The 22,062-nt window shown below is 42.2% G+C and overlaps 1 protein-coding gene across 4 annotated transcripts in view; it reads left to right on the forward strand.

Annotated features, from left to right (window-relative positions):
• Positions 1-866: 866 nt before the first annotated feature.
• The window catches only part of ZCCHC2 (zinc finger CCHC-type containing 2), a 45,681-nt gene continuing 24,485 nt past the window's right edge, over positions 867-22,062 (forward strand). For all 4 annotated transcript variants that reach the window (XM_026115639.2, XM_026115640.2, XM_026115641.2 and 1 more), the window contains exons 1-4: positions 867-2,008; positions 15,360-15,456; positions 18,819-18,895; positions 21,358-21,429. In XM_026115639.2, coding sequence (XP_025971424.2) covers positions 1,082-2,008; positions 15,360-15,456; positions 18,819-18,895; positions 21,358-21,429 — 1,173 coding nt within the window. In that variant the 5' untranslated portion in view covers positions 867-1,081. The remainder of the gene's footprint in view (positions 2,009-15,359; positions 15,457-18,818; positions 18,896-21,357; positions 21,430-22,062) is intronic.

A 22,062-nucleotide genomic window follows, 5' to 3' on the forward strand; every position in this document is an offset into this window, starting at 1 on the left:
GTCTCCTTCATTTCCCTACCATAAAGCTGACTGGTGGAAAGCCGCACAACATTATAAAAGCTAGTAATAGGTAAATGAGACATTTTATAACAGCAACGGTTTCAGTTGCATTAGCTTAGTAAAAACTCGGAGCAGCCATGCTTCTGCAACCCATGCTCTTCTCCCACCAGTGCAGTGCAGGCTTGGGCCCAGCCCTGCCAATTGCTGCGCCGGCGAATCCACGCGTATCCACAAAGCGAGACGGCCAAGACAGCCCGTCCAGCCACGAGACCACGGGAGGTTTTGCCCCGCTGCCAGTCCCAGGCGAACTACTGGGCTGCGCAACGAACCTCCGCGGGCAGCTGCGGGGCTGCGCCCAGGCCAAGCCGCAGGGGCAAAGGGTCGCCCCTCACGCCCGCCCCCAACACCCCACACCGCCGTCGCTAGCAGAAGCATCCCCCAACCCCCAACCCCCATCCCCCGCCGCGGTTTCCGGCCGCCCTGCCGCATGCCCGGGGCCTGCGGGGCGCCCTGCAGCGAACCCGCCCCGGGGCGGAGCGCGGCGGCCCTTAAGGCGGGGGAGAGAGGGGGCGGGCGGCCAGCACGGCACACGCTCCTGAACGCGCTGACGTCGCGCCGCCGAGCCGCGCCCTGATAGGCCGGGCCGGGCCCTCTCCCCGCCCCCCTCTCCCCCTTATCCCCCTTCCCTCCCTCCACCGGCCCCCAAGTCGGCCTCGGGCTGCGCCGGCGGGCGCCAACGGCCGCTTCAGGGGCTGCGCGCGCGCACAGGCACAGGGGGGAGGGGAACCGCTGCGGGAGCCGCCGCCGTCACCGCGCGCGCGGCCCGCCCCGCCCCGCCCTTCCCCGCCCCGCCCCCTCCCCACTTACGCACACGCCCCTTCCCCCCCCCGCGTGCGTGCGTGCGTGCGCGCGCCGTCGCGAGCCGCTGCCGGGACCGTTGCTGTCGCGCGCGCCTCTCCCGCGCCTCCAGGGCCGCGGCAGCATGAGCGGCGCCTCCTGACCGCCGCCCTCGGCCGCGCCGCGCCGCTCCTCGGGCCGGGGCCGGGCCCCGTCGGATGCTCGGGCCCCCCCCGTGCCGAGGATGCTGAAGATGAAGCTGCCCCTGAAGCAGACGAGCCACAAGGCGGCGGCGGAAGGGGCGGCGGCAGCTACAGGGCTGGGGCTGAAGGAGCCCGGCGGCGCCCTGGACTGTCACCTCCAGCTGCAGCAGGTGCCCCGGGCGCCCACCCGCGGGGGCGCCGCCGCGGGAAGGGGGTGCGGGCTGGAGCGGCCCAACCAGCTGCACGGCTTGGGGCCGGGGCCCGGGCCTGGGCCTGGCCCGCCGCCGCCGCCCGCTGCCGTTACAGCCGCTGGCGGCGGGCCCGGCGCGGCGGCGGCCCGCACGGACAAGGAGACGGTGTACGAGTGGTTCGGGCTGGTGCTGGGCTCGGCGCAGCGGCTGGAGTTCATGGTGGGGCTGCTGGACCTGTGCAACCCACTGGAGCTGCGGTTCCTGGGCTCCTGCCTGGAGGACCTGGCCCGCAAGGACTACCACTGTCTCCGCGACTCGGAGGCCAAGGCCAACGGGCTCAGCGACCCCGGGCAGCTCGGCGACTTCCGTGACCCGGCTGTGCGCTCCAAGCTCATCGTCTACCTGGCCCTGCTGGGCTCCGAGAACCGCGAGGCTGCCGGCCGCCTCCACCGCCTCCTGCCCCAGGTGGACTCCATCCTGCAGAGCTGCCCAGCGCGGCGGTCCCAAGCGGGTGCCGCTGAGGAGGAGGTGGCTGATGAGGAGGATGTGGTGGTGGTGGTGGACGGGGCTGGAGAAAATGGCCAGGCCGCCCTGCCCACCGCCCAGGGCCTGGGTTTCAGTGCACAGGAGGAGCTGCTTTTGCTCTTCACCATGGCCTCGCTGCACCCGGCCTTTTCCTTCCACCAGCGGGTCACCCTGCGGGAGCACCTGGAGCGACTGCGGAGGGCCTTGTGTGGGGACCAGGAAGAGGAGGCCTTCAGCCGCCACCGAGCCCAGGTAACAGCGTGCCCTGGTCTCCTCCCGCAGCGCCATCTCTTTGGGCAGTTTCCTCTTTCTTCCTATGCCCCCTCCCAATTTCCCAGGAGCCGGAGTGGTCCCTTTTCTTCCTGCAGACCCCCCTCCCCTCCCTGGCTGGGATGTGGCCCCTCATCTCTCCTCACTGCCCATCATAGCTTTCCCCCTTCCCAGGGCAGTGTACGCCCCTCCCCTGCCCCGGCAGGGGTAGAGTCCCATTGGAATCTCTTTGGTGATGTCATAGTGCCCAGTTATGATGTCGTAGAGTTGGGGGGCGGGCAGGCGGACTTCTCTCTGCAGCCCGCCATGCTCTGGTGCACTGCTGCTCGGATCCTGCGTTGCTAGAGTGCAGGATGCGGAGGCTTCCCAGAGCTTGACTGGCTGCCTTGTGCATTGCAGGCCATTAAAGTAGTCCTGCCATCCAAGGCTTGAACAGTGAAAGCGACAGCTTGACTGAACTTGTAAAATTATTATAATACTAGATAGGAAACATGCACGCCTAGGGGTGCTTTCTCCAGTGGGTTAAAACAATGGGATATGTTGAAGTAATTTTTATGTAGAACCGTCTCTCCCCTAAAAATGAGACTTAGGCTTGGACTTGGCGAGGATCAGGGCTATAATCAGCATCTATAAGGCTGGTTCTCTGAAAAGCCACGTTCTATAAGATGGCTGAAGACCTTTGGGAATAGGTGGTAGTCGTTCTACTAAACGAGCAAATTAAAATGTCATGACTGGAGCTTCTGTTCAGGGAAAAGCTTAATTTCTGGGTGGCTGTCAGGAAACAGCAGAGTGCATCTTGAAAGCAGTTGTGCCACTTGTTGCTAGAAGGTGGCTGTCACAGGGAATGAAAATGAAGTCTTTCAGTGAGTGGCACTGAATGTTCTCATATGCAGCAGCTATATGTAAGCTGATATTCCCCCCCCCCCCCCCCATGGCATTCCTGCCTTTTTGATGAATATTTCTTTTAAAATCTGCCCCATATTTATGCAACCAAGTTGTCATCTTGGAGCTCTACAGTTTTTGGTCTATAGATGGCCTCTCATGCAAAGAGGAAGAAAGGGCTTGGAAGTTAGATATTTATAATGCAGACAGGTTGTTAAACTGAACATATCAGACTTTCATTGGGTACTTAACAGAAAGAGGCACAAAACTGTAAATGTTTTTTTTCAGTTTACTTACAGTGCTATCAAATTCAGTCACTCATAGAAAAAAGTGTTATCATGTGGCCTGCAACGCTAAAGGAATGTCCACTTTCTCTATTTGGTAAAGACAGGATATGCTTTTGAGGACTGCACAGAGGAGACAGGAATGAATTTTTAAGACTTCAAATACATTAAGTAAATGCTTGTATCATTCAAAGGCCAAAGCACATTTGGCAGGTCATAAACTAGTGGGTGGATGTTATGGTACTGAAATCATAATGAATGCATAGCACAACTCCAAAAAGTGTTTATTTTGGCTTACTGACCTGCATCAAGTCTAGCTATACCAAAATGAATCCTGGAAGTCCCTCTTAAGGAGAGGGTTGGATTGCAGGAAGTGGTAAGGCTGGACACTGTTCTTGCTGTGTTTAAAGTGCTAATAACTAGAAACATACTTACTGAAAGTGGCACATCAATTGTAACTGCTCACTATGTCCCACCAAATGCAGTGGGAGCTCAGACTCTCATGAACTACTGGAATTGAAGTCTGTTTTGTATAGCATTCTGGCCTCAGTTTGAAAGCAGTGTTCCAAGTTGTAGTGGTTTCATTTACTGAGGGAACACTGAGACAACCAGATCAGCTTGGCTGAACAAACACATCACATCGTCTACACAGGACTGAAACTGCATCCCTTCTGTAGGCTCTTTTTCTTTCTTTCCTAATGGTTAAATTGTAAATACAGCAGGGCCTCTTCTGGGAAATAATGGCTGACTGGGAGTGGAGGGATTGATGGACTCTGTGTTTTCAGTTCACACTCTTATGGACTGTGGGACCCTGGCAGATAAAACATTGGAGGGGATGCAGTTAGTGGTTAAAATGCAGCTGTACTGCTAAATTGGACCTGATCTAAAACCCTGCCAGCTGTCCATGTACTTTTTATGCTCCTTTAATCTATGTAATTTAAGTGCCTGCCTTCAGGGCTCAGCGTTTGTGAACTAAAATGGTTTTCTAAAGACCTCTCAAATTTCTCTTTTACCAGCCTCAGGTAAGAAGGGTTGGGCTCCCTCTCTGGTTTTAACCAGTTCTGTGGTCCTATAGCCAGCAACTTTGTAGCACTAATAACTTCACCCGCCCTGGTAACTTCAGCAGTGCCTTGTGTCCCTCCCAGTAGTGCCCTGGAAGCTAGCGGTCCTGCCTGCGTGGACTGTGTCACCACGGGCCAGACTTGCGTGCTTGCCTTGTTACTGTGCCACAGAGTCATACAGAAGTTTCTGGAGGAGACCGTTCCTGACACCTTTAGCATGGGCTGCACCTTTCTCCATGCTTCATTCAGCCCCCTCACGGGGGGAGGGGGGAGGGGGGAAGCTGTGCTCACCTTAAGTAGGAAGTTTGACTTCCTCCTCCCTATTTCTCTTCCTCCATTAATAGAGACAGCCAGTTTCCAAGGGGCGAAGGCAGAAGAAACTATCACAGCGAGAGAGGGGGTGGGAAACCCCTAACCGCCAAGATGTCTCTCCTCTTCCCCAGCCTGAGAATAGCGGTGTGTGTGGGGGGGAAACCTTTCGCTTTGTTTGCGGGGAGGCGGCTCGATCGTGGCGCCTCCCCGGTCCGTGAGGGTACAGCCCCCGTCCCTTGCCCCCCGCGCCGGTGAGGGGAAAGGAGCAGCTCCCCGGCCAGCCGCGCCGCCAGACCCCTCCCTGCTCAGAGATGCGGTGAGTAATGGTCACCGGCGCTTCCCGCCCCCATTCAAGATGGCGGCGGCGGAGCCTGCGCTCCTGGTCACGTGCCCGAAGGGCGGTTTCCTCTCCATTCGGCTGAGGGTGGGGGAGGGGGCAGGCTCCCTCTGTTGCATAACGGGAAGGGTCTCGTTCGTTCTGAACGGACGTAGCGACGCGGGGGCCCAATCACGCGCCGCTCCGGGGCTCCCCGAGGTTGGAGGGAGGGCCCCGGCCGCCCAATGGGAGGGCGGTGTGCCGGTGCCCGCTGCTTTGGGCCGGCAACGGCTCGGGCGTGCGCACGAGGCCGCCCGTTCTGTCGCGCGGCCGCGGGGTTGTGGGGAGGGGCTCACCTGCCTTTCGCGCTGCTTGGAGGGGCGGGGGCGCGGACGTTGGGGGCGTTGGCCGCATGCGAGGCGCGCGGTGCCGGGGGAGAGCTCGGGCCTGGGCCCCGAGTAGCCGTTAGCGGCCGCCCGCCGTTAGCCCGTGCTCCGAGGAGCTGTCCCTGCCCCGAGCGCTGGGGAAACCAGCAGAGTCATCGCTGAGGAAAGACCGTGGGGTCGCTACAGGAAGGGCTTACCGCAAAGGCACCCTGTTCGCAGAGAGGCTGCAGCGTGAGCGGTTTATTGAACAGAGCCACTGCTCAGTAAGTTTTGCACTGAGTAGCCGTTAGCTCAGGTCTGATCTTTTCCCTTCCTTATGCGACCAAGCTTTCTCAGCTCTTGTGTCTTCAGCCTTTCTGAGCTGTCTGAAGACGTTTTCAGACCAAAATATGGTGGGTTATTGAGTATGCTTGTTTACAAAACACTTCCTGAAAAGTTTTTAGGCAGGAGAGCTCTTGTACACCTTACCCACAAAACTGTGTGCCTATTGCAAAGGATAGTGATGTGAAATCCACTTGTAAGATTGATGGAGTTCAGGCCTGGATTTGAACTGAAGGGTTTATTTGTCCAATTCAGATTTTGAATTCCTGAGGTTAAGGACTACATTATTGCATGTAGTATCTCTAATAAAACAGCTTGGTTTTGAGGTTTCTAGGTGCTGTAATACATAGCTATAATGAGCAGTAGAACTCAAGTTTACCTATGGAGAATTTGTCTAATGGCTGTATGCCTTGGTTAGCAGAACATCATATCAGTTTATTTTTTCCTGTGATTGGATGTTGATATTGTTTTCTGGATAGGACCTCTGTGATCCGGTAAGATTCAGCTCACACTGAAGTAGTTTCTTAGTAAAGGGTTGCTGCTCTTTTTGATCTCTAGTTTTAATGAGCCCTTAGGAACTTAACATTTCTTGGATACCTTTAAACAAATTTAGCTGGAATTGACAGGTAGGTTCAAAAGTTCCTGGAGGAAAGAGTGCTGAAGTGAGATGAGCAGAGGTAGCATTGCCTTATAATTGTGTAAACTTTGTTTCTTTAGGAAATAGTTCTGAAATACTTCTGTTTACTTACGGTAGAAACACCTGATAGTATTTGCAGCTTTTTAAAGGAAGAGGTAGTTTATAATAGCACTACTTTAAAAAAAAAATCATTAGTACATTGGGCTGTGCAGAATATGAATTCTGAATCTAGAGGTGATGTATTAGAATAAGTATTAGAATAAATTATCAGTATTCACATCTGTAGTCATAAACTTACTAATGTGCAAAAAATCTACTGATGCCACTAAAATGTATCAATTCAAGTAACGGAACACATAGCTTAATTCTTGTGCTGATTATATTTGTCTAGTAAGCGCAGTATCAAAGCTGTTCCTCTTCATTGTCCATCTCACTCCATTTTAAAGACGTAAGGTTAGAATGTCAGGATGCTGAAGGGAGTCTGAGCATGTGGTAGCATAATATGGCTTGCATTAGACACTGGAGCGTTTAGTCAGGCATGCTTGACAGTAGTAGAACTAAGGTTCTATTGAAATAAGCAATCTTCTGGAGATAATGGTTTGCTGAATAGTATTATAACTAGCTGGCTGGTGGATTCTTTTCAGAGAAAGTCTCTACTTAATAAACAAAGGAAAAGTTTCTGTTTACAGAACATTGTGCTTAGCAGGAGTCTATTTATAGGATATTTTGTCTGCAAATTAAAAGAGTACTTTGTTTTTGTGATTGATCTTCAGTGATTTGCAGCAGAACAAGGTACTAGAACTTAATTTTAGAATCAGAGGTCTGTCTGGGAGAAAAAAAATACAGACAGTCCCATTTTGAAACTGCTGCATACTCATGTGTATCCTTTTAAATATCATAGACATGAGTATAAGGGAAAGTGCATCTTCGGGAGTCTGGCTTAAGTAAGAGACGGAAAGATAAAAAGGTTATTTTATTGTTGGCAAATGTATTTTAAATGGTGGCACACTCCAGGAAGATACTGATGTCGTATATGCTATTTTACATACTGAGATACAAAGTGTTCTGACCCTTTCAGTGATCCGAACACCCTTGTCCCTGAACAGGAATTTTTCCAGCTGCAGACTGGAGTTAAGGATTTCCAGAAACCTTATTAGGAGTCTTCTGGAAAGGAATTCAAAACTAGATAATATACAGTGCCTGAAAGGAAACAGCTCTGTGTCTAAATGTACATGCTAATGTTCCAGGAAACCGCAGAGTGAAAATTTTCACTGCTTTCTGTTGTTTTAAATGCTCAGCTCTAATTATGAGGTATTATGACAAGTAAAGACAAAGTTTGTAGTCTTGTCCGAGTCTCTTTATATAAGAGTTAATCAGCCTCTTGCTGTTTTCCATTTCATTTTTTTCTCCCTTTTTTTAAATAAACAGAGGCCATCACAAACAAAGTTATGGCTTTGTAATGCTTGGACTTACCTTACTGTTGTTAAGCTATGACTGGGTTTTCAGTGTTGCCCAATGTTGCCTATTTGTAGATAGCAAGATCTCACTGGGCTTGGAGAATTGAGGGTTCTCAATTCTTTCTAAAGAATTGGGGAAGAGGATGGAGGCAACAGCAGTAAAGTGGCTATATCTGTTAAACCACTGAGGTCTATAGGATTCCCTCTACTTAAATCTCGGTCACCTCATTTGTTTACCGTATCAGTGTCTAGCCATAGCTGCTGCAGAATACACTAAGTCAATTCTCCATTATCTGCGATTAATAATGAAATATCTACACTTCCTCCAATATTTGATGAGTTTCTGTGGTATCCTCCAAGTGTTAAGGGCATACACTATTAGAAACCAAAGCTTGTATAGAGGACAGGCTAGGAGATCTGGCTGAAAACTGCATTCCTTCATGAGTTTCTTGCCTTTTCTTAGCCTCTTATTTTTGTCCTTTTGGGGAGAAGAAAGTAAAAACACAGGGCTCTTCTAATTGTCAAAGGGGATTTAATGTCTTGGGAAGAGTCTTAAGAGTTAGATAAGAAAATGACAGAGAGATTTTCCGTTGTTCAGAATTGCAATATGTGAAAGAATACTTTTAAAGTATGCTATTTAGACCTTTGAGTTCAAGGACTGGACAAAATGCCATATTATCCTCTGCCGGTAGTTAGCAGTAGGAACAAAGGCATTGTCTTCTCTCTACTACTAGTAGTAATTGTACTTCAGTGAACCACTTTTACGAGGCAAATGTTTTTTAAATCTTTCCGTCACTCTAGGCGGCTGTGACAATATTTTGTGCACATCAACCTGAACTAAAACATTCAAGTAACTTTATTATTATGCGCTGGATGGACAATGATGACAATACTGAAGTTATACAAGGTTGCTGGGTTGGCAACTAACTGGGAAGGCATTAACATGAGCTAAACTGTTGCATTACTGGCTCTAGCTTCAAATTCTCTACTTGCGTCATGGGCTAGCTAGGTTGGGCTGAAACTGCTGTTTGAGTCCAGCTAAAAATTTGTATGCAGATGGAACATTTGCTGTGTCTCTAGCAAACATGAGGTGTAGTATTCCTCGAATGTTGTAAATCACTGCTGTAGCTGATGTGTCAGTTTCTTCAAATGGCACTGTTGCAGGCCTTGATAGTTCAAATTAATAGTGCTGCATTAGAGGTTGGTACACCCTTTGTCTCAAAATTTTCATGGTTTCACAGTGGCACAGGTTGGTAAATATGTAATTACTGGAGCTTTCATCTGATACGCTTTTCCACTCTAAAACAACTGCTGTTTCTTCAAAAAGGCTTCTGTCTCCCTCACGGTGTGTGTTGCTGCCTCTTATAGGTGAGCTCCTAGCATAGTTTTCCTATACAAATGTGCCTTAAAGTACTCCTGGGCAACTATGCTTTCTCTATATGCAGTCCAGTTGACTAGATATGAGTTCATAGGGTGGTTGTACATTATCCATTTGAACCATATATCTGGCCTTTCCCTGATAATGTTTGTTGGAGGAGGAGGTTGGGCAGTGGTGGCCTTTATGCCATGCATTTCATCAGCTAACAGTCTCAATACAAACTTGTTTATGTAGTGGAGTTTTTCCGTGAGTTTCCAAAGTACAGGTCCTTGATTTAACCAGAGTCTTTGACACCATGAAAATTTAGTATAGTCAAAATTCTTGCATTGTAGAGCAGGACCTTATGTGGAATAAGCATTATTATTCTGGAAATTGCTTCTGCCTGTGAAAAGATAAGTTAACGAGAAAGCATTTAAGTTGTTTGTTGTCTGTGGCTAAAAGAAAGATCATTCTCTGTATCTTTGTGGTGTTAGGTCTTGAGGCTGATTCTGTTCTTGTAGGACAGCTCTGTGTCCCTGATCAATAGGACAGTTGGTGTAATTGCTTAGTTGAAAGCTTGCAACCTGAAGTGGAACTTTTAGCAACAGTGTCATTTGAACAGTTGACTTCGGTCTTGACCTTACCTTGGGCTGGCAGATTGTCCAAGACAGTAGTGGATTTCTTGCATGGGAGACAGTCTTGCATCAACAGTTGTTAATGTTAAACAAATTTTGAAGTGTTGGGGATCCACTGTTGTCCTGTATTTTTGCATTCGTGGGTATTAAATGTGTGTGCGGGATTTCCATTTAATTGTAAGATAGCATGAATGCTCTATCCCAATATCCAAGCAACAGCAAGAATCACTAAGTGATAGTATGGCCATATAGTTGTGCGCAGTGTTGAGTAAGGCTTTCTCTTTGCTGCCCTTGTCATCAAGAAAGGGTTCAGCAGCACACAAGTGCATGTGCAGTTTCAGCTGGCTGTTGCTTCTTAATAGCTGATGTTTAGCCTTTGTAAGCTGCTGCATAGTTGCGAAGCAATAAGGAGTGGTGGGTTGTAAGGACTGAGCAAATCATATGGCACTGATCCTAAATCTGGCACCAGATCTATTAATGGTTATTCTGTCATCGCTCAAATTCCTCTGAGGTATGGATGCTGCAGTTGATCGGGTGTCATGAGTTATGTCTTGGTACTTTGAAGATGCATTCTTTCTTTGTTAGCATATGGTCTTGTTTGCCAATTCCAGCTTCTATGAATAAAGCAATAAATAAACTGTCAATGCCAGTTTACATTTATAGAGCATGAAAGGCTAGGTAGTGCTGTCTGTAAGAGTAGTTTTACTGAAGCCTTACAGAAAAATAAGCTTTCATATTTTTCATATGTAGAGCTAATCAAGCTATCCAACTGCTGTAAGCAGGTTTCCCTGAACAGTGTTCATCAGAGCTGATGTGTGAATAGTTCTTTTATGAAAGTGCAGTGCAAACATCAGAACACTCATGCATCAGTTACTTGCTCATGACTATTAGTAGGTTATCCGATAGCAGATTTCATTACATATTGCCAAAACAACACTAGCGTGACATGTCTTGTTCAGCCACCTACCCTAACAGAAGGCAGAGTCTGAACATTTGTCATATGTAGATTAGCTGAGATTTGCTCAGTTAACATACATTAGCTAAACAGAGCAACATCCTTCCTTAGCAGTATGGTGCTCTGTTTGGGTCATTTGGTGCTTGTTTTCCATGAATATAAAGACACCTCAAGTGGTAGGTGTTTTCTTTGGTATGGTGCTTGCTTTTAGCCCTATGAGGAATGATGTCTCAGCTACAAAACTCTGTTCTAGATTATGAGAGCAGGCAATCTTTAAAGCGTGCTTTCACCTTGTTTCATTTTCAAGGAGAAATATAGTTAATTCTCTAGCCAGTCACAGAGATTTGTGTGATTATCAAATTAATTATCTGGCAACTTGTTTGGGGCCGCTCACATTTCTTTTTTCACTATATTTTAATCATTATCAGCAGAACAGTGAACTGCAGGAAATCTTACATGTGAAAGTCTTACAGTGACAAAGGCTTATGCAAGAATTAACCTTATACTTGCATATGTTGTGTGAATCCAATTTATTTGTTGGCAGGAAACAACTTAGTACAATTAGCACTATACTGCATGACCATCAACAGAAACTCCTTAGCAGCATACCACAGTTTTAAAAGGCTCATGTTTTGAGGTGTGATTGGCACTGGAATAGCTGGTAACATCCATCTGTGTTACTCTTAATATTTGTTGGCCCTCTAGACTGGAAGTTCCTCTGCTGACTCTGCTTCCAGTCACTTGCATGTTATAATTGTCTATTCCACATGTATATTTTAGTCAGTCAAGGGTGCTTGATGTAGGACCATCATAGTAACTAACCTCAAATGTGAAGAATCATAATGCATCTTAAGCAGAGGAACTGCAGATGGCACAGAAACAACCTTTCTAGACTATAAGCCGTGAGGTCAAGTTATGACTGCTCTAGATACTCTACTGTCTACCACCTGCATACCAGTATGTGTTATGAATGTCATCCACAGAATACACGTATATATTTTTGGTTTAACATGCTAGGTGAAAAAATGAATAAATTATGAAATTTTTTAGTTATGATGATATATAAAATTGGCCTAAACCCAAAGATATAAGGATTTGTTTAAATGCAAATTTGAACCATGTAATATTTTGCGGTTAGAGCATTCAATATGGATGTAGTTCAGCTCATACGGAGTGTTATTGTAGACAGAACAGTACCTGTTCTAGTTATAGTGGGTATAGCAGCAATATCTAATGTGTCTCTGTCATGAACTGAGCAAAAAATCTTTGAGATAATTTAATTTCAAAATCTCTCTTTTAAAAGCTGCTCACATTTTTTTGACTTCGTAAACAGCAGTTATTTATCAAAATGGATTTAAATACTGTAGATTTGTTTTGATTAATGAAAAAATAATAACCTGACTTTTAAACAGAGTGATGAGTGACTTTAAATTTAAATTGTTTTCAGATCCATTTGAGAACTTAAAAGATTAGGTCAGAGTTCCAGCTGGCTTCTTAAAGTGATTAGAGCACTGTCTTCAGCTCTTCAGATCATAATTTTAGATGTGTAAAAAGACATCTTAGAGAAGTAAAACAAATTTAACAGTTGGAGAGCCTCCAACAAAGTTAATGCAAATGTCTGTCGGCTGTACGTAGTATGTATAGAATCAAAGCTCATTTTGGCCAAGTGTTTGCCTGTAGCTTTAGGAAGACTTTGCCAGAGAATTGGCATTGATTTTTCTCTAGAAATTTTTGGTTCAGTTCTTTGATTTTATGTGAGGAAGATGCTCAGATTTATACCAAAATGTGCTAATGTTGTTAGCTTATTTAGTTCAGATATAGCCAGTTAATCATAGTATTAGTTCTTTGTATGGACAGTCTTAAAGGAATCACAGTTTTAACAGGATAACTTTAACATTCAAATGCTAACAGTTTTGTGAATAATGCATGACTAGGAGTTAATTTCTAAAAACTCAGCTACTTGGGTTTGGTTATGACCACAGTTGTTATGAAATGTCTGACAAAGCAGTATAATATTTGACACAGTAGGAATAGTAAGGACTTCTCAAAGTGGATCTCTCCAGCTTGCATCTGTGGACTACTTTTTTTATTAAACTGAATTTGCAAATTTTCTGAAGTTACTAAAATGCAGTTTCATTGATGTACAGCTTTTTTCCATCCTCGTTTCTGATTTGACATTATGCTCAGAATTTATTAGTAATTTGAGGTGTCATGTGAGCTTTGGTCAATAAAGGAGTTTGCTGAGGATGTCTACTGAATGACTGGAGAGTGGTGCAAGTTTTATCCTGAGGAAGCAAAACATGCTCTATATTTAAAGTCAGATTGATTTGAAACCTAAAATTACTGACACTCAGTGTAAAACACAAGTGACATACTGAATTAGATGAAATAACTAAAATGTCTGTCAGTTCTTCAGACCATCTGTAGTGCAGTGCAAAGGCACATAGATGTTCATCTACTAATTTTATGCTGCTGTTGTTGATGTGACTGATGAAACCTGGATTAACAACATGCCCAGGACATGCTTGCTGCCTATATTACTTATCCAGGTCCTAAGTGAGTTGTATGTACTGTACTGTTATGGGTTGCCACAGTTTGTACCCAAGATAGATGTTTTAAAGGTGGTTTAGTGAAATCGAGCAAGCTGTTGTTGACTTCTGTCACATCTTAAAAAGTCTGAAGAATTAAAAAATTGCAAAGGGGTTTTGAAAACTTTTGACACGTCTATGCTTCCTCATTCTGGGCTGCCTGTTGTGCTAGTCTTGGGTCCTTGGTACCAAACAAGATAAACAGTCTTGGCTGCTGGTTTGTCCCATCATGTTGCACAAGTCCTTCAGGGGAAAAAAAAAATCTCTCACTGATATTCTGATGCTTATTTCCAGAATCTCATGCTTCCTATATTTAAATATGATAAGAAGAATACTGAATACTGTCTGAAGTTTTTACCTTTTTCCTCTACTTAACTTTTATGAAAGTCTTCTAATGGAGTCATGTTCTTCATCCTGAATGAGAGCAGTGAACTTTGAACTATTAATACACGTCTTCTCCAAAAAGTATCAGTTTCTCCCAGTAATTTTATTTGTTTTAAGATCTACTAATAAGAAAGATACTTATCTCCTGGTTTTCATGCAGATCAGTTGCTAAATATTTGTGGTGGACTGAATGGCCCCTATATAACTTGCTTCTTTTGAAAGCTTTCCCAAGAAACCTAACCTTTGTTTTCAGCTTCCAGTGCTGTTGAAAAGCAGTTTTTCATTGATTCATAGTGCTAAATAAAGAAATGTCTGTATTACCTGTCTAAATATGTGTGATACAGTATCAGCAGTACTATAGCTAATAAACCATTCCCTATCAAATGGTCAGAGAGGGAGTGGTTTCTCCAGTCTGTTTGCCTTCTTGTCTCCTCCTTTGCACTTCCCTCTCTCCAGAAAGCTTATAGTATTTGTGTGTTGATGATACGTATGTGCTTGCATGTGTGTACTAAGCTCGTATTATACTACTTGTTACAAGTAAAAAGTGCACCACTTAAAATAGATCAATCCAGAAACTCACTAGTAACTACTGATATTTCCTAGTTCTTTATGCATGTTTCTTTTTAAGGTAATATGTAGTTTACTGGAAGCATGCAATTGCGCTAGTTGACTGGCAAGAACAGTTACATCTGAAGTCGTTGGAGGTTTTAAAATATTTCTGAGGGTTGTTTTTTCAGGAGTGGTTTGTTTTTTTTTCTTTTAAGAGATGCAATCATAGAAGAGCATATGAAATGATACATTAATGTTTTATCTCAATTTGGGAGAAATTATGTAAGTCCTAGAACAACCACTTCAAGTTCATTTGCTTTTCTGCTAGGTTATAATTTGTTATTCTAGCTTGTTCTTTCCTTCTTTGAGAGATCCATTGATGTTATGTGACTTCTATGAAATTCCTGTTCTGTCCCCTCCTGATGCATTGTGTTAACACAGCAGTGGTTCTTGGCATTAATTTTGAAGTCTGCATGCAAATGTGGGGGAGTTCAGCTTTCAATCTGGTCCTTTTCTCTGTGGAAGAAATGGTGTTAGTGGCAGCTGCTTGTATTCTCAGTGTCTAGCTAGCAAGGGGTGCGTGGATTTGGCTGCTAGGACCATATGTCATGATAGACTGCCCAAACAGTTAATTCATAATTTCCTGTATAGAAGAAATCGCAGGCTCGATGAAAGCATCCCTTAGACAGGAAAAACAGATGGACCATGCTGAAGTGAACATACTTTATGTTACACTGAACTACAGGTGATATTCCTGCACTTGGTAAACTTGGGGTTGAAGAATAAACAGGATCTGTGAAGGGCTGCCTGAATGAAGATATAGGACATGAATATAATTGGGGAGAATACATTAGAATTCAGTGAGATTATTTTACAGGTTAGAAATTGAAAGAGTTCATACTAACAGTAAATTAGCCTTGAGGTTCTGAGCTAATCTTCAATTATCCACTTTGAGATATCCTAAAGGTCCCCTCCCTCCTCTTTTTAAAATAAGGTCAGCGAGCCATTGGAGTTTATAGCTGACATTTTTTTAAAAAGTAAAGAATAAAATTGCTAATGAGTGCTGCTTGGCCACTGCCAAAAACTTCTGTTGTTTTCCCGTAGAGTAACAAATAAAAAGCTGCTATTTTTTTTAAGAATTTTTTTCTTTGAGAGCAAGCTTTGATAATATATATTAAATCTTCTTTTTTTTCTTCTTCCTCAATTTAGAATGACTTTTCCCATAGTGACTGCATGTCCAATAATGAACGAACCACAGCACCTCATGATGGACTACCGGTGGCTTCCCATAGACCTCAACGAGAAGGTATGTAGTCTAAAGTTTCTTTTGAGAAATGTTTTGAGGTTTTTTGAAAGTTAATGTCAGCTTGGAGTTGTAGAAATCTTACTTCTCTCTTACCACTCATTCAGTTGAGAAACTGCAATGATGGGTAAGTATAATAGCTTCTCTGCTACCTACTTGGTCTCTTCTTTATTATGACAAGTTGTCATTCTACCTAGCTGCTAACTGCTAATGATTGCATTCATTAAAGCTGATTGCAAATGGGCTTCCTCCTAAAAGAGAGATGGCATTTGGGAGAAGTCAAGAAAGTTTAACAGGACTATATTAACATTGTTCTGCTTTTTGAAGCAAAACTAAACATGGAGATACTGTGAAGCAATGAATGGCTTTTGCTGTTTGATTCAGTTGTATGACTAGTCTTAAAAAAACAGAAAAGAAAAAAAAAGCATGTGTTAGGGGCTTTTATATAATTGGTAGCTTGGAGAAGTGAGAGGCTTTCTATAGAGAAGTAAGTCACCTTTTGGCTCTGTTGGGGAGAATAAGGGCAAACAGAACTCTTCTGTACAATTGCCAGTACAGTTTCTTCTCTTTGAAGAAATGAGCATTATTGAAAACAGATTTATTCTTACCCTTTATTCTCCAACAAGATTAACAAATCACTTGTCTACTCAAAAATTAGCTTACACTATCCTACAGATAGTGAAGAGCTAGCAATTTGGGAAGAAGTATTGCTTTTCCTTTTGTCTTCGTAAATGTCCCTTTGTCTGTACTGTAGAGATTTAATTACGCTTCCAAGGCAGGCAATTTGAGAGTTTTAATTCCTTGCAAAAATCACAGGCAAAGGTTATGGCAGATTACACACAACAGACCAGTTTCAAATCCCTTTACAGAGGTTTAAGTACGAAGCGTTCATATTCACAAATTGGAAACACAAAAGGGAGATCATCGCTAGCAACACTCTTGAATGATGTAAATGAAGAACAGAAAAGTTGAATTGAATCTAGCGACATGCTTAAATATTGCTCAGTATTTGTATTACCATAGTTAGAAATGACAGTGAAGGTTCAGAATTATTTTGTGATATTTGCTATATAAATACATGACAAAGGGAGTCCTTACTACAGAAAGATCATCACTCGGTTAGAAATAGCTCTGATGATAAAACATTTCTTTTTTTTCTCAGTTCTGATAAATCTGGTTAGAAATAACTCTGATAATAAAACGTGTTTTTTATTTTCAGTTCTGATGTCTGTTTTGTATAATTCTCAACTGGTGCTTGTGATGGAAGCAGCGTTATATATATATATATGTATGACTTAATCACACTGAATGTATGTGTGTGTCAAAATAGATTTAGAGGTGCAAGACTCCTTACTGTCTTGTATATTCAAACATTTCTTCTTGGTCTAGCTGTTTAAAATGTTTAAAACTTGATTATGGAAAAAGTTTTAAAGCAGCCTATTGAAACTGCAGAACTAAGGATGTGCGGCAACAATACTGCAATTACCTGTTGTATTACTTACTAAGCTCCAGCATTTACAAGCAAAAGAAAAAACCCTAAAAAACTAAAAAAGTTAAACATTTTATGGTGTAAGAAAATTTCTTTATACTTGAGGACAAATACATTTAACTTTAGTTTAAAATAAACACAATCTCTTTAGAAAAGAAGGTTGTCTGTATGTGAATGTTAATGGTGGTAATTAGTTTTCATAATTATGTGTGTTAAATATATGGATGCAGTGAAATAATGCAACTTCAAAATGCTATTCTCAGTTCCGGTCACGGGAACCAACATTTTTTATTAATTTAAGCATATTAACTGATGGTATCCATTTTAGCATTGGCTATTAAGAAACTTCAGTGGGCTAAAATTAGTATTATGCATTACTCCTTTTTCTAACAGGGCATTTTTCTACGGCAGATATGTAAAAATTAAAGTCACTGAACATTTGACTTTTCATAGTATACAGATGTATGTTATTACCTAGTATCCTTAACTCATCTCAGATTTCTTTGGTTATGGAATAATTAGTTGTCTTTAGCTGCTAAAAACAAACTGATTGTTCAGTTCTTTTACTCCCAGGTAAAGGGCTACAGCCAGTGTACACCATTCCAACTCAGTATTTGTCAGCCTTTCTAATACAGAAATTGAGAGCTATAGTACTATGGTTAGGCTTATATGCTTGCTTATTATTCTATTAAGGAGATTGTTAATGCTTAGCTCTCTTTTTCCTAGAACTGCCATGTTCAGATGGGGATTCTGGTTTTATACTTTAAACATCTTAAATGAATTCTGTTATAGTTACAGTTAAATTAAGATGGTAATTAGCTAATCTGCAAGAATAAGCTTTTTAACAAACACTCACAGGAGGCTGTACTTCTCAATATATTCCATGTAAAAGTGCAGTTAAACATTGAAAGGAAAATGTGAGCTGGTAAGACACCAGAAATAACGTTTCAAAAGCATTGAAAGGAAGCATTGATGATGTTGGGTTGATAAAGAATTGTTTTTAGCTAAAATTGTTTACATTTCAAGATGAGTTAATGTTTGTAAAGGAATAAAATTTTACTGAATTCTTAGGGAAGGAAAGGGAAAAAAAAAGTGAAAAACCCATCTTGGCTGCACGATGATTTTTATGAAGAATATTACCTGAACAGTGTTCTGTCCCCAAAGAAAATCCCCAGACACTGAGAGCCTTACAGTGCCATTTCTTACCAAGTTACAGCCAGAACTTATCTATTATACAGTAGGCTATGGGGAAGGAATGTTAAAGTACTTTGGAGTACCCGCCTCCTTTTTCAGTTCAATCCAATCTAATAACATTCTCTACAGTATTATCGTAGTAGCTTTCTTCCTCTGCTCTTCCCTTTTCTGTCTGCTAACGCTTACTTCTGTCTCCTTCAGGTCTTCCCCAACTATTGTCTTCCACCTTGGTGCCTTTCAAAAATCTGGTCCTTCTGTCTTAGTTTGCTCTCACTGCTACTCGATGTTTCAGAAACATGGAGATGGAAGGCACTGTTGCTGGCTTTTCTGAGCATTTGTTACTACTTGGAATAAAGACACAATTTAACTTTGCTTAACTGTCATCTTGCTTGTAGCGATTACAAGGCCCGTTGTTGTATTTATGCAACATTAGGCCCAAAGAAGATCTTGGGTAATGAACAAATTCTTGTAATTTGCAATGAAATGGGTTGTAGTCAGGCCAGAGAAATACTTCAAGAACATGGCTCCCCCTGCCCCCTGCAGTTTGTTATAGTAAAATAGCATCTGAGAAGGAGTGGGGTTGTGTGAGTCAGTAAATAGCATATGGTGATTCTCAGAGTAGCTAGGTAATACATTTTCAAAATGCAATTTTAACATAAACAGTAAGCTATTTTTCTTTCAGCTGTACACATTGAGAAGATAACCCTGAAAGGAGTACCAAGAAAAAGGGCTGACAAACATTTGGAATACACATTCAAAGTAAGCAAATACCTCTGCAATTCACAGATGTCATGAAGATATTTACTTTAACATTCTAGAGGTTATACAGTTTGTTTTTAAATACCTGCTCAGAAGACAATTTTTAATTGCATTAGGCTCTTCAGAAATTCATGAAATTATTGTATAATTCTCTTGGATTCCTTCTTTTGAGTGCAGAGCAGGTGTTTTCTGTAACTGTGAGCATAAGTTGGGGAGATATAAAGCAACAGCTGCAGCCAGGTATTTGATATTACTTCAGGAAACTTCACTTTTAGTAATTTGAGGCAGGCACTATAAAGAACGCTAGTTGTTTCATTCCTAAAATGGCATAGGAGTGCAGTTCTTGTGTCTGTAGCTATGTACTGCTTGGAGTCATATGGTTATCTTAGATCCTTCATGATTGTTTGCCACAAGAAGAGCTCTTGTGGTTTTTGACAAAACTGCTTTTTTTCCCCCTTTTTAAAGGAAAAACAAGCTTAAAAAAAACCAACAAATTTGAAGGCCTACCTGGTATGTTCTTTATATCTGATAATAGCCAGAGGCAACGCATAAGATAATTACACGAGTGAGTTTTAAACAAAACTGAAACACTGCTTGCTGCTAGTTTGGAAAAGAAGCTTTAAGTACTGAGGTCTGGTATTAAACACTGTAGGTCTTAAGTAATAGTTGCCAAGGCTGTTGGCAATGATGTTCTAACTGAGTCAAAGTAGTAATTTTCTTAGCAAGGACTGACTAACATTATGAGTCATTTGGTAAATAGATGCAAGAGCCTGGTGATATACCAGGCTTGGACATAGAGTTAAATCTCACAATTTTTTCCCTTCCCCCAAGACAAAAGAATGTTGTAAATGGAACATTGTAGCTGGCCACTTGAAGTGGCTCGTGGGAGTTCTTTGAAGATGCAGACTAAATATGCCATTTTAAGATGAAGATTGATCTGTTGATCCTGGAGCTTGATATTGTGTCCTCTAAGTGTGTGTGGATTACAGAATCTTGTCTTATGGTGTCATGAGAAGCTTAAAATCAGAGTTGAATTGACATCTCTACAATTCCTATTTTTGAAGTAAAGTAGTGCCAACTGATATCTTTTTTTGATAATGCTTTAATATGAAATTTGCCTAAAATTTTTCATCCTTCTTTTGCTGAGGAGAATAATGTGGAATTTAGTCTTCAAAGTCTTAAAAGTTAACTCACCCAAACATCTGAACTTTACCACAGATCTTTTTACAGAATAATCTGTAAACTTGGTACTGGGTAAGAAGCACTAGCAGACAAGAGAGGTTTGTACAGAGTGCCCATATGGTTTATTAATATTTAAATTAAAGTCACAAAACTATTTTGGATTTCTAGCATGTAGATGGATTTGACAGTGGTTTTGAATTTCTTTGTTAAAGAGGGAGTGTTTGGAGATATTTTGGGAAGCATTTGAGTAAACTCAAAACTCTTCCACATTACTTCCTTTAGGGAGGAGTTTCCTTTTCTCATCTGTGTGGCTATATACTCTGCTCCTCTCTGCAGATCACTTTATGCTTTCCATAGGCACTGCCTTTTTAAAGTTATAATAGCAGTTACAATCATAGCTTCCCAACTGAGGTCACCAAGAGTAGCAGCTAACTGGCATTTCTGGGGTCTAAATTGAAGGCAGTTGGTGGTTAACATTACCCTATCAGCTCTTTAGAGTAAATTAATGTTTATAAATTGGCATGTCCGCTCCCATTAGGCAGGATTTTCCCATGCGTGTAATGGGAATCTTAAGCTCAGAGGTGGGCTTAAAGCCAGGCAGTTCTCATCTAACCAAGCTTATTTCTTTTTTTTCTCCTCAAAATGTGCACGTGAAGGTGCTGTTTTACTACCAGCATGTTGTGTCAGAAAAATAAGCTATTGAAACGTGGATACAAGAATATACCAAAATGTTTATTCTTGAGCAACTCCTTAAGAAAATTGCAGTACTTCTTATGAATTGTACCCTGCAGCAACTTTTACATGACTGTATAAGATTCAAGCCTGAGGCAGATAAAAAATATTTTATAGATAATATAAACAAAAAGATTTTTAAGTTAGGGAGAACTATCCAGTATATCTGACCTTCAGTCCTTTGCTGTGGTGCCTGGATTTTGGAGTTAACATCTGTTTGATACAACTCCTGTAATTATGCAGCCTTTTACCTGGCTTCTTTTGGAGTTAGTAAGTAGTCATTGGTGACTTCATTGCATTCATCTGAATTTTCTCCTGTTATATTTATCCACAAATATCATTGAAGTGATCCTAATGTACGTTCAAAATTAGTATGTGTCTTTGAAAAGGTACGACATTATCCCTGTTTTGTCTGGTATTTACTTAGCTGCATGTTACATATTATACTGAGGTGGTCAGAACTATAGAATTGGTAAAATCCACTAACTAGTATGATCTTAGGAAAAGAAATGTGTAACTTTCCTTATTCTCTTTTCCTTCCATATCAGGTAACCTGGTCTGATCTTTCTGTAACATGTGTAACAAAAACACACCAGGAGCTTCAGGAATTCCTGCTCAAAGTACGTATTGAAGTATAAAAGTAGTGCTATATACCTGACAACTTCAGAAGTAATATAGGAGAGTTGTAATTTCTGGGATGTAATTGCAGAAACAAAAGCATGCTATCAGTGTTTTGCACTTTACAATTGTATTAAATCATGTATGTTATGGTGTTAAATTATAGAATGTGCTGAGCATCTTGACAGGTGAAGTTCAATAGAATGTTTGTGGCTTTTGCCAGCAGGAGACAGGGTTTGGCTCATCACGAACTGCTCATAAAACCTATAGTTGAACTACCACAAAATTGTCAGATTTTTAGTATTACCCACAGAGTTAATGTACAGGTACAAGAACTGCTCATTTGCTTATTGGTGTCCATATTAAATGATCTGCAGAGCACCATTTGTTATTTTTAATTAATGAGCATTACAGTTCTTAATTTTACCATTGTATTCTTCAGTAGAACAAAGATATATTCACTGTCCTAAAGAGTTAAATTTGAGAAAATCTAGCAACTACGTGTATATACATACAAATATATGACATGTATGTATTATATGTGTGTTTGAATATACACATATTCCCTCAAGTTTTTTTCTTCACAAAACAAGAAATGCATCTGTGTGTAGGCCACATGTAGACCCCAGGAATGT

The sequence above is a fragment of the Dromaius novaehollandiae genome, chromosome 2 (genome assembly GCF_036370855.1).
Source record: "Dromaius novaehollandiae isolate bDroNov1 chromosome 2, bDroNov1.hap1, whole genome shotgun sequence".
NCBI lineage: Eukaryota > Metazoa > Chordata > Aves > Casuariiformes > Dromaiidae > Dromaius > Dromaius novaehollandiae.